Source organism: Orbicella franksi, chromosome 2, assembly GCF_964199315.1.
Source record: "Orbicella franksi chromosome 2, jaOrbFran1.1, whole genome shotgun sequence".
Taxonomy (NCBI): Eukaryota; Metazoa; Cnidaria; class Anthozoa; order Scleractinia; family Merulinidae; genus Orbicella; species Orbicella franksi.
The window spans coordinates 12023049-12038280 of NC_138146.1; the positions used below are offsets into that span (position 1 = coordinate 12023049).

The window sequence follows — 15232 nt, forward strand, 5'->3', positions numbered from 1 at the left end:
GTTCTGATTAGAATTATTTACTAAAATTTCTACTTTTCCAATGTAAATTAGTTTGGGAAGTTTCAAGTTCTTTTTTTCTGAAAGACGAGAAATGTCTCCTAAGCCTTTTGGGGACCGCATGGGGACACTCAGATGACTCTCAGATGCCGCCGCACTCAGGATCGCCACAGGCGTTCAGCTAAATTTCGGCGAAGTAGATGACGCTGTCAAATGATGCTATCAACTAAAAGTGTAACCTGGGATCAGGCGGGGGAAGAGGAAAAAAGAACGCCTTATACATTTACTTCGTTAGTCGTGTGCCGCCCCTTCGCTGATTACCTGTCAACAGCGATGTAATCTTATGTCATGCTATAGAGTGGTTTTCAATTGAGTGTCGTAAAACCAAAACCAAACCAATTACTTACCAATTAGACTACTGAGCCAATCTCAAACCGAAGTAAAACCAAAATAAAAACCAAATTAATTGTCTAATTACTTTCGACACTCAATTGAAAACCGCTCTATATATGTGAGCCAATCAGATATTACCGGAAATTCATGCGGCTGGTTGGAAGCGCGTAAGCGACAGCGCAATTTCCCTGTTTACCTTCCAGGCAAGAGGAATAGCGAGTTGAAATGTCTCTTAATACCCTTGAGAAACAAAAAATTCGGTGGAACATCAGAATCTTTTTTATCGGAATTGATCAAAAGAGTATTACAACGTTTCCCGAAAGTATTGGAATGTTTCCCGATACGGGAAACACTCGTTACGTTACCTTGGACCCCTCTTATGGAGCAAACTAAACCCATCGGTTAGGGAGTCCAACACTGAACAGTTTTAAACATAAGATTAAGAAAAAAGAGCTAACTCTCCTTTTAGAAGACTGCAGAAATTGTGATTTATGTTTTTGACTTTATCAGAGGCTGGATTACTTTTTTAGGCTTAATTATATTAGGAATACACGTGTAATAAATTAGTTTTGATAAACTTTAAGATTTTTATCTTTAAGATCTTTTTACCTGTATTTGTGTAATAATACCCTGTATATATTTTTTAGTGTATCCACCTGAGATTCTGTTAGCATCCTCAATTAGCGTACACATGTAATAATTAGCCAGAATTTTTTACCTTTTAGATTTTTCTACTTGTATACGTGTAAATGTCCTAATTTTAATGTATCCACTTAAGATTTTATTAGTGTTCCCAATTAGTTTGTAAAAAGCTAAGCACCTCGACACTTAAATAAAGTCCCTCTACTAGTCCTACAAACAGATATACTCCTGGGGACTCCTCACAACTGCGTCAACGTCACGTTTTTGACACTTTTGAGATCAATTGGTAAATGACGCTCTTGCCAAATCACGTCGAAAGCATGGTTAAAACATAGTTTAAGCAGATGATCTTCTGGATGCATTCCATCGTGAATAGAATCTTGAAGAGACGAAGTTAAAGCCGCTGAAGATCACGGCCTCCGGGCTGAAAATTAGCTGTATACAAGTATATCAGTCTCCGCGGCCGCCAGGCTTCGTGCTTGAAATTGCACCGGATGTCAGATATCCAATCGCGTAACGAATCAGAAAGGCGGGCTTAAAAACTCCTTTGTTTCACGACCAATCAGAAAAAAGCCCAGAGACTGGACCACGGGCAGACGACTCGTGAAGCAATTGTATCAGGTATTCTGTTTTTCTCCTTCCCCTGCTGTTTTAACGCCTGATCGCAGGTTACGAAAAGTGTAAATTTTACATTTCGCAAAGTAAAGATTTTCATTTCGCAAAGTACAGATTGTTCGTTTCGCAAAGTACAGAGTTTTCGTTTTGCAAAGTACAGATTATTCATTTCCCAACGTGCAGATTTTTCATTTCGCAAAGTATGGATTTTTCATTTCGCAAAGTACAGATTCTCATTTTCTTTGGTTTTGTTTCACAAGGTACCATTTCGCAAAGGACAATAAGCCAAAAAGCTTAGTGTCATAAACTATGGTCTCGTTCCCTGAGCCGAGCGTAAACCAAGCGTTAGAGTTGTGATCTATAGAGTTCTACTGGATCGCTTGGCAGTTCTTAATCGACGTATGATAGTTTGCACTGGATGGGTTCCTTCGATTCCTTAAATTTCAGAAAAAAATCAGACTGCTGGCCATTTAGCCACAGCGAATTTGTTTTCTGCAGCGCTCGTGTGCACGAATTTTTTTCTGGTACAAGTAAAGTGGAAGCTCTCATAAGACACTCTCTTAAGGGGACAGCTCTACTTACGACCGCCTTCACAAAACTTCGTTTGAACTTCCACACAAACACTGTATTTACTCATTCCCGTAAGCGGCCGCGGACATTTTGAGGGCCGGCCGAGATTTGACTGGTCACCATTTCATGTGTTTTTAGCTTTCAGAAATCACTATGCTTAAAACAGTAAGCTATTTGTCTTCTTTTAAAAATGTAAAAGTTATTCATGTAGGAGTTATCTTTTCTCAAGTAAGCCCAGGCATTCCCCAACAGGTGGCAGATTTAATAAGCCGGTGTCAGGTTACAATACAGTTCTGAAGAACAACAACAACAAAAAAACAATTCATAGTCTTTGGTCTTTAAGCTTTCTAAAAATGTATACTTTGCCATGGTTTGGAATTAAATCTAAACCATGATCGAAAAAGTTTGAAAAAATGATGCGTTTTTAGGTTGACCTCTGCCTTAAAAGGTTGAAGCCGTTCATATGCAAAGATACAGCTATATTGCTACAGTGAAACCTGTATTAAGCGGATTCCATATTAAGCGGACACCCTCTATTAAGTGGAATCCAGCTTAACTCCCTAAATTTTCTTCCCAGAGGACACCTCTGTTGAGCGGACGCGGACACCAATTTTAAGCCATTTTGTAGCACAAAACCTGCAATATGCGGACGCTTAAGGGCCCATTAACCGATTTATGCGCGCGCTCGCGCGTTGCTAAGGAGGTGAAATTTCACTTCCGGTTACTTATGTCAGCCTGAGCGCAGAAAATAAAAATAACTCAATAACTTCTAAATTCGCTCACATTTTAGATGTTTTTCTTTGTGTTTCACAAAATGCAAAGTAAAAAAAGTATAAGCGAAGACAAAATAAGAGAAAGACAGAAAAACAAGAGCAATAGAAAGAGAAAAACTAGCTCTGTTTGACTTTGTTTGATCTTACCGAAGTGTGCTGGAAGTGTAAATTGCGCACGCGCTGATAGGGTAACTTCCAATATATATCGAGCGCACTTCCGGTTTCTTTAAATGCTAAAGGAAACGCGGTTTTTTCTTAAATCCAGCCTTTTTTGACGGATTTCGATGAAAACCAAAGTTGGAAACATAGCTATGCATTTCTTTTTCAAAATCATGCTTTTTCAGAAAATTACGAACTTTTTAATGTTTTGAAATTCTCTTAAAATCTGACCTTTTAGAAATGAAACAAAATCTATGCATAGCGTAATGAAGATTCAAATTAAAATATTAAATCAATGAAAAAAATTCCGATAAAGTAATTTGCCTGGGAGCCTTTGCGTTTTTTCAGTATTAGTCACATGACCATGGGCGTGGCCTGATGACGTCATCACTAGTGTTGCCGATCATGAAAAAGTTAAAACACATGAAATAACTACGAAGTGACTAAAAATGACGAGGTTATATGAGAATAAATTTTCCCTAGCAACGGCTCGAAAAGATCGGTTAATGGGCCCTTAAAGGGCTTTTTTCTTCTAGAGGTTCAGCTGAGACTCCTTTAACATTGTTCAACGTCAGTGTCGTTTTAAAGCTAAGTAGATTATTCCAGATTGATGCATTGACTGACTGAACAATGTACTGCGAGCAGTCTTTTTCCTAGTCTTGATCTTACAGTGTGTTGCAAAAGGGTTAATAATTAACTATTATTATATGGCTGTGTCTCGCAAGGACTGGGAACTACTGAATTCACGAATTTGATTGGCTGAAATCGATATTGACCGCGGTCTAGATTTTCCCATCTAGACCGGCATCTAGACCGGTTTATTTTGCGTCGAAAAAGTAGCAAACTAAAATACAAAAATGTTCACCGTTTTCTTTTATTTTCTTCTCAATCATTTATGGAAGTGCCAAAGAGCCTGACGACAAAAAAAAGTAAAGAGGACGAGCAAATTTCGGCAGGTTTAAGTTAAGCTCATCGCCGTTCGCAAGCAACCAGTTGCATTAAACGAATTAAAGTTTTCTTCTTTGCCATATAATAAACATCTTATCAACCGAGCTAAGTCGGTCTGTATGGGAGAATCTTGACCTTGGTCGCGTGTACAGACCTCACTGCGTTCGGTCTGTACTCACGACCTCGGTCAAGATTCTCCCATACAGACCTCCTGCTCGGTTAATAAGAGCTAATTATTGCACAACATACTAGAACCTGTTTTGAGCGGACACCCTGTATTAAGCAGACCCTAGTGAGTGTCCCAAGGGTGTCCGCTTAAAGTGTACATGACATGAAAAATAATTTCTGCTGATTTGAAAGGCCTTTGAAAATACAGAAGAATGGCGTTTTTCTTTTTGAAATATCTTTTTTCGTTTTAGAGATATTGACGTTTTTCTATTGTGCAAATTAGAGGAGGGATTACGTCATATTGTTTGCAACTAAAATGGTAACATACCGAATAAAAAATAAGACTATACAAGGGTATACAGAGTTAAACAAGGGTAAACAAGGGTACATACAGGGGTATACAAGGGTATACAGGAATATACAAGGGTATACAGGGGTATATAAGGGTATACAGAGGTATACAAGGGTATACAGGGGTATACAAGGGTATACAGGGGTACACAAGGGTATACAAGGGTAAACGGGTATACAGAAGTGTACAAGGATATACAAGGGTATACAGGGGTATACAACGGTATACAGAGGTATACAAGGGTATACAAGGGTATATATAAAAAATAACTTTAAATATGACAAAGACAGAATTCCTACTGATTGGTTCTAAGCAAAGGTTATTAAATTCTATAGCGAATCCCACTGCCACAGTTAACCAGTCTCGACTGTAAAATCCTTAGGCGTACACATTGATGAAAATCTTACTTGGGAGTGTCATATCAACGAGCTTGCTAAAAAGATTGCCTCTGGTATAAGCGCCATTAAACGTGTTAGGTATACGATTCCATTCAAGACTCTACTTTCCATCTACAATTCATTGGTCCAACCTCATCTAGATTACTGCAGCTCGGTGTGGGGATCCTGTTCTAAGAGTCAAGTTACAAAATCGTGCTGCACGTGTTAGAACTTTTTCAAATTACTATCGCAGCACCAATGAATTGTTGCGAGTGGGCTAAACTGGGTTAAACTGGACCGTCAACGCCTTGTTGATAAATCAATAATGATGTATAAGATTGTGAATAATATGGTTCTTGACTATCTTAGTTCCCACTTTGTCATCCATTCCGATACCTTAACCCATAACTTAAGAGATAGTGACTGTTCGCTTGCCATTCCACAGCCCCGCACTAATTATTGTAAAAGAAGTCTGTCCTACAGCGGAGCTGTACTGTGAAATAGTTTACCCTTGGATATTCTTCAGTCACCCTCTCTTGATGAATTTAAATCTAAGTTGAAGAATTATGGTTTTGATGGTAATCTTATGTAACTTTTATTTTGCTTTTATACACGGCTTCCTTGTAAAGCAGGGTTTTTTTTTATCATTTCTCTAATTGCAGTAGTTATTAATGATTTATTAGTTAGGTAGTTAATTCCTTAGGGGTGTATGGGGGTGAGTATGTAGTGGTAGTATCTTTGCAGCAAGGCGGTCGCATCTGCCAGGCATCAGGTAGATGGCTGAACTGTACTGGTCCACACATACGCCCCAGCTCGCACGTATGGCTCCAAGCAGTCACCCTGGACATGGTGGCGGCCACACCCTGGGTAACGACATCGGCCTGCCGACTAAACTACGTGTGGGTAGCCAGATACCATCGGTGAAGGGATATGACATCTTCCCATGCTCTGTCTTCCCTGAACGGACAAAACCCAACCCCAGCACAGCAGTGGCAGTCCTTCAGGGGTATGGGGCCCTGGTGAAGCTGGAAGGGCCAACCCCCCATCCAGTGGATTTTCAATTGGTTACAGAAACGTCCACTATTATTGTTACCGCCACCATCGCACCAGAACAGGTAGGGGAGGAGGAGGTAGAATTTCACTTACCGGATCGTGTCAACAGGACGCAACGAATGACGCGGCGGCCGATAAATAGGTTGCCCTCCGCAAAAGCCCGGACTAGACTAGCTACATGGAAGTGCCTGAGGAGAATTTTGAGAGTATGTTGGCCTGAGGTGATTTTCAACAGAGATTTATGGATAAGAACTGGACAAGAGCCTATTGTTACCACCATAAAGAGAAGACGCTGGAAATGGATTGGTCATACACTAAGGAAGGGTGAGAGAAACATAGCGCGCCATGCGATGGATTGGAATCCGCAAGGAACACGGAAACGTGGCAGGCCCAGAACTACATGGCGCAGAAGTATACAGAAGGACCTGAAGGAGATCAACATGACCTGGTGCAAAGCCAAAAGAGCGGCTCAGGACCGACAGAAATGGAAAGCAATTGTGGACGCCCTATGCCCCCCATGGGACAAAGAGGACTAGATGATGATGAGTTAATTCCTTAAGGAAATACCGTCTCTAAATAAAGATTTTACCTTTACCTTTACGGGGTATACAGGGGTATAGAGGGGTATAGAGGGGTATACAAGGGTATAAAGAGGTATACAGGGATATACAAGGGTATACAAGTGTATAGAGGGGTATACAAGGGTATACAGGGGTATATAAGGGTATACAAGGGTATACAAGGGTATGCAAGGGTATACATGGGTATACAAGGGTATACATGGGTATACATGGGTATACATGGGTATACAGGGGTATACAAGGGTATAACGAGGTATACAGGGGTATACAAGAGTATACAAGGGTATTCAACGGTATACAGGCGTATACAAGGGTATAGAGGGGTATATAGGGGTATGCAAGGGTATGCAGGGGTATACAAGGGTATACAGGGGTATACAACGGTATACAGGGGTATACAAGGGTATAGAGGGGTATATAGGGGTATACAAGGGTATGCAGGGGTATACAAGGGTATACAGGGGTATACAAGGATATACAGGAGTATACAAGGGTATAGAGGGGTATATAGGGGTATACAAGGGTATGCATGGGTATACAAGGGTAAACAAGGGCATACAGGGCTATAAGATGTTGGGATGTTGCGGTTCGTGATTTACGAATTCTTCGAGTGTTCTTCCAACATCTCAAATGGTTTATCATGCCTTTAAACCATAAAAACTTGTGGTCTATTGCTTTCATATAATAATTCAGAAGACGCGCGAAATTTCCACGAGTTTACTGGCAAAATAAACCATAGCTGATTGACCAATCAGAGCTCACGCATTCATTTAATTATTATATAAAAGGGTATACAAGGGTATACAAGAATATACAGGGGTATATAAGAATATACAAGGGTATACATGGGTATACAAGAGTATACAGTCATATACAAGGGTTTACAGGGGTATACAAGGGTATACAGGGGTATACAAGGGTTTACAGGGGTATACAAGGGTATACAGGGGTATACAAGGGTATGCAGGGGTATACAAGGGCATACAGGGGTATACAGAGGTATGCAGTAATTACAAGGGTATACAGGGGTATACAGGGGTATACAAGGGTATACAGCCGTATACAGTCATATACAAGGGTTTACAGAGGCGTACAAGTGTATACAAGGGTATGCAGGGGTATATAAGGGTATACAAGGGTATACAAGGGTATACAAGGGTATACAAAGGTATAAAGGGGTATGCAGGGGTATACAGGGGTATGCTAGTGTATACAGGGGTATACATGGGTATACAAGGGTAAAAAGAGGTATGCAGGGGTATACATGGGTATACAAGGGTAAAATGAGGTATACAGGGGTAAAATGAGGTATGCAGGGGTATACAAGGGTATACAAGGGTATGCAGGGGTATATAGAGGTATACAAGAGTATACAGGGGTATACAAAGGTATACAACGGAATACAGGGGTATACAGAGGGTATACAAGGGTATACAAGGGTATACAGGGGTATGCAGAGGTATGCAGGGATTTACGAGGGTATACAGGGGTATACAAGGGTATACAAGGGTATACAGGGGGTATACAAGGGTATACAAAGGTATACAGGGTATACAGTCACATACAAGGGTTTAGAGGGGTATAAAAGGGTATACAGTGGTATAGAAGGATTTACAGGGGTATACAAGGGTATAGAGGGGTATACATGGGGTATAAAAGGGTATACAGGGGTATATAGGGGTGTACAAGGGTATACAAGGGTATACAGGGGTATATAGGGGTATACAAGAGTATACAAGGGTATACAAGGGTATACAAGGGTCTACAGCGGTACACAAGGATATGCAAGGGTATACAGGGGTTTACAGAGGTATGCAATTGTATACAAGGGTATAAAAAGAGGTTTACCGGGGTATACTAGGGCTACAGCCATATTCTCGGGATATTATACGTAATCTTACATAAAGTACTAACCAGGAAATGAAAGCGAATCGAGGTAGAGAGGACTTGGGTTTTGTACAGGAGGCGTACAGGAGAGGTTTAGATATGTTACGAGACTCTGGGAGCTCGCAGTGTCGGCACGTTGCTGAAGAAAGACTCGGAGTTGACGTGTGTTTGACGGAGGAGAATCTAGAGTCAGCTCCAGAATGTCCACACGGTAAGAAATGTTGACCATGTGTAACAATATGACAGGTAAAAGACCTTTTTAACTCTTTGTTGGGAGGCAAACGCATCAAAGTTACAGTACATGTATGAAGAAAGTTTGGAACCTATAATATCCAACTATTCACGTAGTCGTTGAATTAAGACAGCGCTGATTAAGGTTATTCCACTGAAATAGAACCTGCACTGAGATTTTTGTCAAACTTTGCCTATTGATTGTTCATATTATAGCAACTTAAATTTTGAAATAAAAATGAGGGGTCCCCATGTTCGTTTAGGAGCAACAGCACCTTGTTTATACTCATATAAATCCTTATAATAAGACCATGATTGTAGTCACGATTGCTTGCTAAATTCACGTTTCCGACGATTACTTTTTGTTCTACACTGAGAATTGGTCCATATTTATTTTACACAGAGAAATTTATTACTCAATTCAAAACAAAAGAAAAAAATGATAGGTCACCATACTCGTTTGCGAGAAAATGACTATTTACCTCTATGGCGAGATCCAGCTGTAAAGAAAAAGCCGCCATTTTTTAATGCGGCGAGCTAATCACGCATGAAATTATCGCAGTAGGGATGCGCAATGCATTACTGGGGTATGACCTTAAGGTTGCTGTAGACCTTGAGGGTACCTCCCGGAAAATGCTTTCTTTGCAAGGTCACTCCAAAAAGCTTCCTTTTTTTTGTCTTCGCCTATAGCAAGTAAAAATTCAGGTTTTCCACCCACCGAAGTTTAAGCGTTTGAAGTGCCCGCTATCCTGACAAAATTCGTCTTGCAAGAAGCGACTTTGGAGGCCGCCATTTTGAAACTGTCTTAGCAGCCAGGCCGTGTTTATGCGACGTCACTCAGTCCCACTCGAAATTGGCAGGAAGGCAAAAAACCTGCAACTGACTTGGCATCCTTCACGCAGGTCAGCATCTATTTTTTCTGAGTGATTATCCGCTTCACTATCTTCAATGCTTTCATTTTGGAGTTTGGAACATGTTTGGCCCAAAGTAATATGGCTCAAGAGCAGCCATAACCCAGAGTGGTAGTTAAAAGGCTCGTTGGAAACCATTTGGATAAAATCTTTCAGAAGGAATGACATCACAAAAACGCGGCCTGGCTGCTGAGTACTGTTCAAAATTTGGCGGCAAGTTTGTTTGAATTTTGGGCTTCTTTGGAAATGAATTTCACAAGGAAAATCTGCACTTTAGAGGCTGAAACTTTGATGAGTGGCTAAACTTAGGGCAAGGTTTTTATTAGTGTTGACAAGAAATATATGTTTTTTGGAGTGACCTTCTCCTTTAAAGATGATTTCTAGTCCGTATTGCGCAGTCTCAGCACCCTAATTTTATAAACATAAACTAGTAGTTATCAAAGATTAGAACAGTACTTTCATGTGCGTACTTTACATGTTTGGTCTAGTTTGGTGGCATAGAAAACTAAATTTGATCAAATGACAGATAACGATCTCAATGTGAGGTAGTACCATCTGTGGTACAAGTGCTTTTAATTAATTAAGTATTAACTTGTGCTGGACAAAATATCTTCCTGGAAAGACTTTTGAACTGTTGGCGATACTTAGAATTCAATTTCAGATCTCAGATCACCAACATTTGTAACAAATATTTCTTCAGAAAATAAAGGTTTGTCCAGTGACCCTGCACGACAGTGCGCCGCCCAATTTTTTGTTAAATTTTGTGTTTGTAGTTGTTTACATTGCTCGAATTTACATCTTAATTTGTTCAGTTTCACTAATGAAAAGGTGATTTAACCATTATGACCACAAAACATGGCCTTTCGGCGAGTTACACAACACGGAAAGTTTGTTTTCTGACAGCTAATTATGGCCACAACAAAATTTGCTGAGTTAAATCAGAAAATTTATTTTCTGACCACAGATCTGAGGGACATCACGGCCATTTGCTGAACTACATAGAAGATTTGTTTTCTTACCACAACTCATGGCCACATGGCACGAAAAATTGGATTTACTCTAAATTTGATCCTGATCAAAGTCGAAGTCAAATATGATCATAGCTTTGATCCAAACTTTGACGCGCGACAAATGTGTGTCAAAAATGTCATGGCTTTGCCGATACATTTGATCCATGACAAAGAGGAGGGCAAATGTGATCTTAACTTTGACTCCACCTTTGACCCACGTAAAAGGGGGAATCAAATATCTTATGGATTTGCCATACATTTGATCCCTGCCAAAGGCGAGGTCAAACATGTCAATAACTTTGACTACAGTTTTGACGTGCGTTAAAGGCGTTCAAAGACACCACGGCTTTGCATACCTTTGATCTCTTATGTCAAAGGCGTTCAAAGGCGGCATGGCTTTGTACAACTTTGATGCTACGTCATGTCATGTCAAAGGCGAGGTCAAATATGGCCATATCTTGCGACTCCGCTTTTAACGCCCTAATAACCTGCGTTTTTGTATTTTTTTGCTGTTTTAACGATAAAATGAAAGCTTGCGTTTTTGTCAATGTGTATTTTTTTAATAAAAAAGTTTTCACTTGACCTGGAGGTGGCACAAGGAAACAACTCGAAAACAGCGGGAAAACGCGGCTGCCAGCGGCTTCCCGCATTTTTCTGGCCAATCGGAATAAAGGTCAACGAAGTCGGCTGTGAGGAAAGCAGACATTTTTCTTCATTTGGCTTCATTATGGTGGCTTTGGTGAAATTTTCGTTGTGTTTTGGACCAGGAAAAGGTAAGTCTCTGAATTTCGTTCATTTGTTTTCAATGTTCAGAGAATAACGGAGTTTAAAAAGTAAATTAAATGCAGCAATGGCTACATAAAGAGCTGTGAATTGCGTATATTTATGGCAAGACAGATCCTCGGCAGTGAAAACAATTTGGTCAATGATTAATTGCACTTGACTGAATCACAGTTGATCGGCAAAGCTCTTCGTTAAGAAAGACTAAACTTTATTTTGAATTCACATATACTTATTTACAAAAGTTGACAAAGATAATTTTTTTTTCTCACTCAGTCAAGTCTTGTGCATTAAATTGAAGTGTCTGTCATAGCATAGATTTTAGCATGATCAGTGCTTGAAATAAACGTAACTTAATAATTAAGTTTAAACTTAACTCTGTTTACGTATAAATGTTTGTGCACAATGCCTCTGGTAATTTCTGAGCTTAAACAATTCCCTTGAAAGAAAGCTCATGTAAATATAAAGGAAATTTGCATTGAAGGAAAAACTCAGTCAGCCATGCATGACAATCCATCACGACCTGACTTAATTATCATATTCATTATACCATTAAAAGAGTTGTTGACTCTGAAAATTTAATCTATGGATAAGTTTCTGCTTTTGTCTCTAGTTACCATTCTATTGAAAAAAAGCTCTGTTTGTTGCCACAGTTGAAATTATGATGATGTTTGTTCATTAATGTTGATAAATGACTTCACTGGGTTGAATTTAACAAATTGCATGTGGTTTAGTGTGGTCTGTACTCTTATCGACAATGATACGCACCATCACAGTGGTCAAAATGTTGTGGACTCACGAAGCGCAGCTGAGTGAGTCCACAACAAATTTTGACCACTGAGATAGCGAGATCAATAGCAATTGTAGTAAAAATATGTTTTGATATTTGTTGTACAGTATCAGGCTTATGGATCAGTCATTTGGAACTCCACTATCTCCTGCCCAACCACCCCACCCCGAACCTGCCAGCATTTGACATTTTGAACTGTCTCCAGGGCTAAGAATGGTGTCATACCAGGTGATCAAATGCACCTACCCTGTGACATTTGCAAAACTGAGTAATAGAAATGTAGATTGAGTGTCAACCGAGGTGTCAATGGAGTGTTGATTGAGTATCGATCGGGTGTTGATAGAGAGTCGATTTAGAGGATCGATCAAGGGTATCAATCGACACTCGACCACGGATGCCTTTAGTACACATAATCCAGCTTATCCGTTAGTAGGTGAAATTGTTACAATGTTTGATAAAAAATCAAACTTGCCATTAGTTGCAAATTAAAAAGCTGACCCCATAATAATATTATTATGCAACCTCTCTGGACAATACCAGTAGTTTTAGAGTTTCATGTCTTGATCTTTTGAGCAGTAGACAATTAAATGCCAATAAATATGTGACTAGTGGAAATTTGCTTATGAATGTTGTCTTTATCCTTCAGCTAGCCACTCTAGAAGAACTGAAGAAATTAACAGAATAAATTCTGGGAGAGGATACAATATACAACTCTGTAGTTCATAGTCAACTCAGATGCAGTTAAATCATGCAATGCTCCAAAGTGTGCAAACATCAGAACATTTTGGTAAGTAAAAGGCTGGAATATTCATTTGTTATTTCTATATTTTGTAGCATAGACCATCTTATAATTTCTTCAGCCACAACTTTTAATATCTTTTTCCAGTAAAGAAAGGATATAAATAGATTTTGAAAACCTGGCTATAGCTTATTAATGTTATTTTAATTGATCATTTTTATTACAGTCTCACTCTGTGAAAAAAAAAGTTGTTTCTTTTTGGTTCATTTAAGGGCAAGTAAGGAAATGTTGTCTTTCTTAAGGGACAAATACATCAACTGGCTCACTTGGATGAAAATTAAGTAATTAAAATGTTATTGAAAACATGCAAGGGGTGGGAATCTTTTTGGTAAATGAATCAAAGTTGCAGAATGTTGCATACCAGTCTCAGGAAATGTTGGTTTTTGTCTGGTAAAAGCTGAGTTTTGAATCTAAATTTTGAGTGGTTGTCTGCAATATCGACTGTTTTGGTTTGGCCATCAGGTTTCCAAACCAAATTTTTCCAAGCAAAATTAATAATATGATTAATTCATAACTATTGATGGGATCAGTAGAGAATTTAAGGCGTAGAGGATTTGATAATAACTTAGTAAAAGTAAATTGACAAAGACATTTATTTGCTTTTACTCAATTTAAAATTTTGTTGGCAAATTTGACTGGATAATAGCCATTTCCCTCTATGAGATGCGGCTACACTGGGAATCATAGTGGTTGTATTCATCATCTTGGACTGGATTTTTGTTTCAATGAAAGAGCCATGCGATTCCATGCATGCATGTCTCATGTTAAATCATTTAATTTCAGGAATTTTTTTCAGTGGAAAAAAGTGTACAAGTAGTTGCTAACTGTTTACTAATCAAATGTGCAATTATTTTGATATGTTTATATGCTCCTTTTCACATATGATCTACAAGGAAAATAAGGAAAAAGATTACACCACTGAACATGAAGAGATCTGTGGAAATTACACAGGAACAGCAATATTCCCAAAGGTGTGTGAATTCCTCATTTCTTGTCACAGTTTATGTCAGATTTGTTGATTTTTAGATTGCTTTTCTGCAACCATAAAAGATCTTTGTCGTAAGAGGTCTGTAAGATGTCTTTAAGAGACAGGCAGACAGATGGACTGGTAAACTGGCTCTAGGCTTTTTGTTTATTTGTGCCAAGCTGTACACTTTTAAAATGACCCCAAGTCTTTGTTCTCTTATGAAATTCTAGCTGGGGATAACCCTTGTTCAGCTGGTGAAATTAGCATGTTAAACTGGCTCTTAATGACATACCTGTGTGACCAAATCTCTGAGTAGAGTGGAGAGAAATACAGAAAAAAGGCTACTATTGACAGAAGCACAAACTATTCGAAGGAGGAGTAATGATCTGATTGGTCACGTTTTATTAATGTGATATTAGCAAAACTACTATAGGCAAACTTTAAGGAATAGAATGCCAAGATTCACCCTTAATATTCATTTCCAACGTTTTTGTCTGTTTGCTTCTGTTTAGACAAATGCGGACAAGCAGTGGTCGACAGGATGGACTTATCCAGTGAAGATGCGTTGATTAATTTCGTCAACGCCTTAGACTTTGTCAAAATGTGTCTTCCCTAGAAATAATGGGGATTTAGTTGGCATTGACCCCCAACAAGGCAGTTTAACCACTTTGATGAGAAAGAAGTGGAAAACACTGTATTCCATTCCACTTATAATGCAAGAATGAGCAAGTGCAAGAAACAGAAAAGGAGAACTGCCAAAACATAAGGAGTTCCACGCAACGGACTGTACGTGCCATCTGGAAAGGACGTTTATACACTAGTTGACTTTTGTGCGAAGTTTGCTATATCTTTCCTGAAATTTTGCGGTTGTCTTCCCTATTGTCTAGTCTGGTCTAGTAAATTTAAGGAACTGAGAATTTAGCCGTAGTACTTCAATGTTAGATAAATGCACTTTGTACCATAGAAGATTTGTTGACTGTTGTTTTCACGATAGACAGAACAATGTTTTCCTTATGATCAGTCTCATTACATGTAGTTTGGAACCAAGCCTGTAACGTGGCTTTTTGAAACCTGAAGCCCAAAACATTTATGTAAGGTACTTGGAGGTATTTACTCTGGATAAAAACGGGGAAAAAAATTGAAACTGAGATGAAGTTGAACATATTTATTTCCTTAAAATTAGGCGCAATGATCTTTCCGGGCCGCTTTTCCATTAACATTTGTCAATA

At 39.0% G+C, this 15232-nt stretch overlaps 1 protein-coding gene and 1 long non-coding RNA gene across 2 annotated transcripts in view; both read left to right on the top strand.

Annotated features, from left to right (window-relative positions):
* Positions 1-8038: 8038 nt before the first annotated feature.
* The window catches only part of LOC145479983 (rRNA N(6)-adenosine-methyltransferase ZCCHC4-like), a 32445-nt gene continuing 25251 nt past the window's right edge, over positions 8039-15232 (top strand). The window contains exon 1 of the mRNA XM_081458472.1: positions 8039-8726. Within this exon, the coding sequence (XP_081314598.1) occupies positions 8549-8726 (178 nt within the window). The 5' untranslated portion in view covers positions 8039-8548. The remainder of the gene's footprint in view (positions 8727-15232) is intronic.
* Positions 12890-14732, top strand: LOC145468299 (uncharacterized). Its single transcript, XR_014042175.1, has 3 exons — positions 12890-13024; positions 13930-14007; positions 14516-14732. It is a non-coding gene; the product is annotated as an uncharacterized LOC145468299 (long non-coding RNA).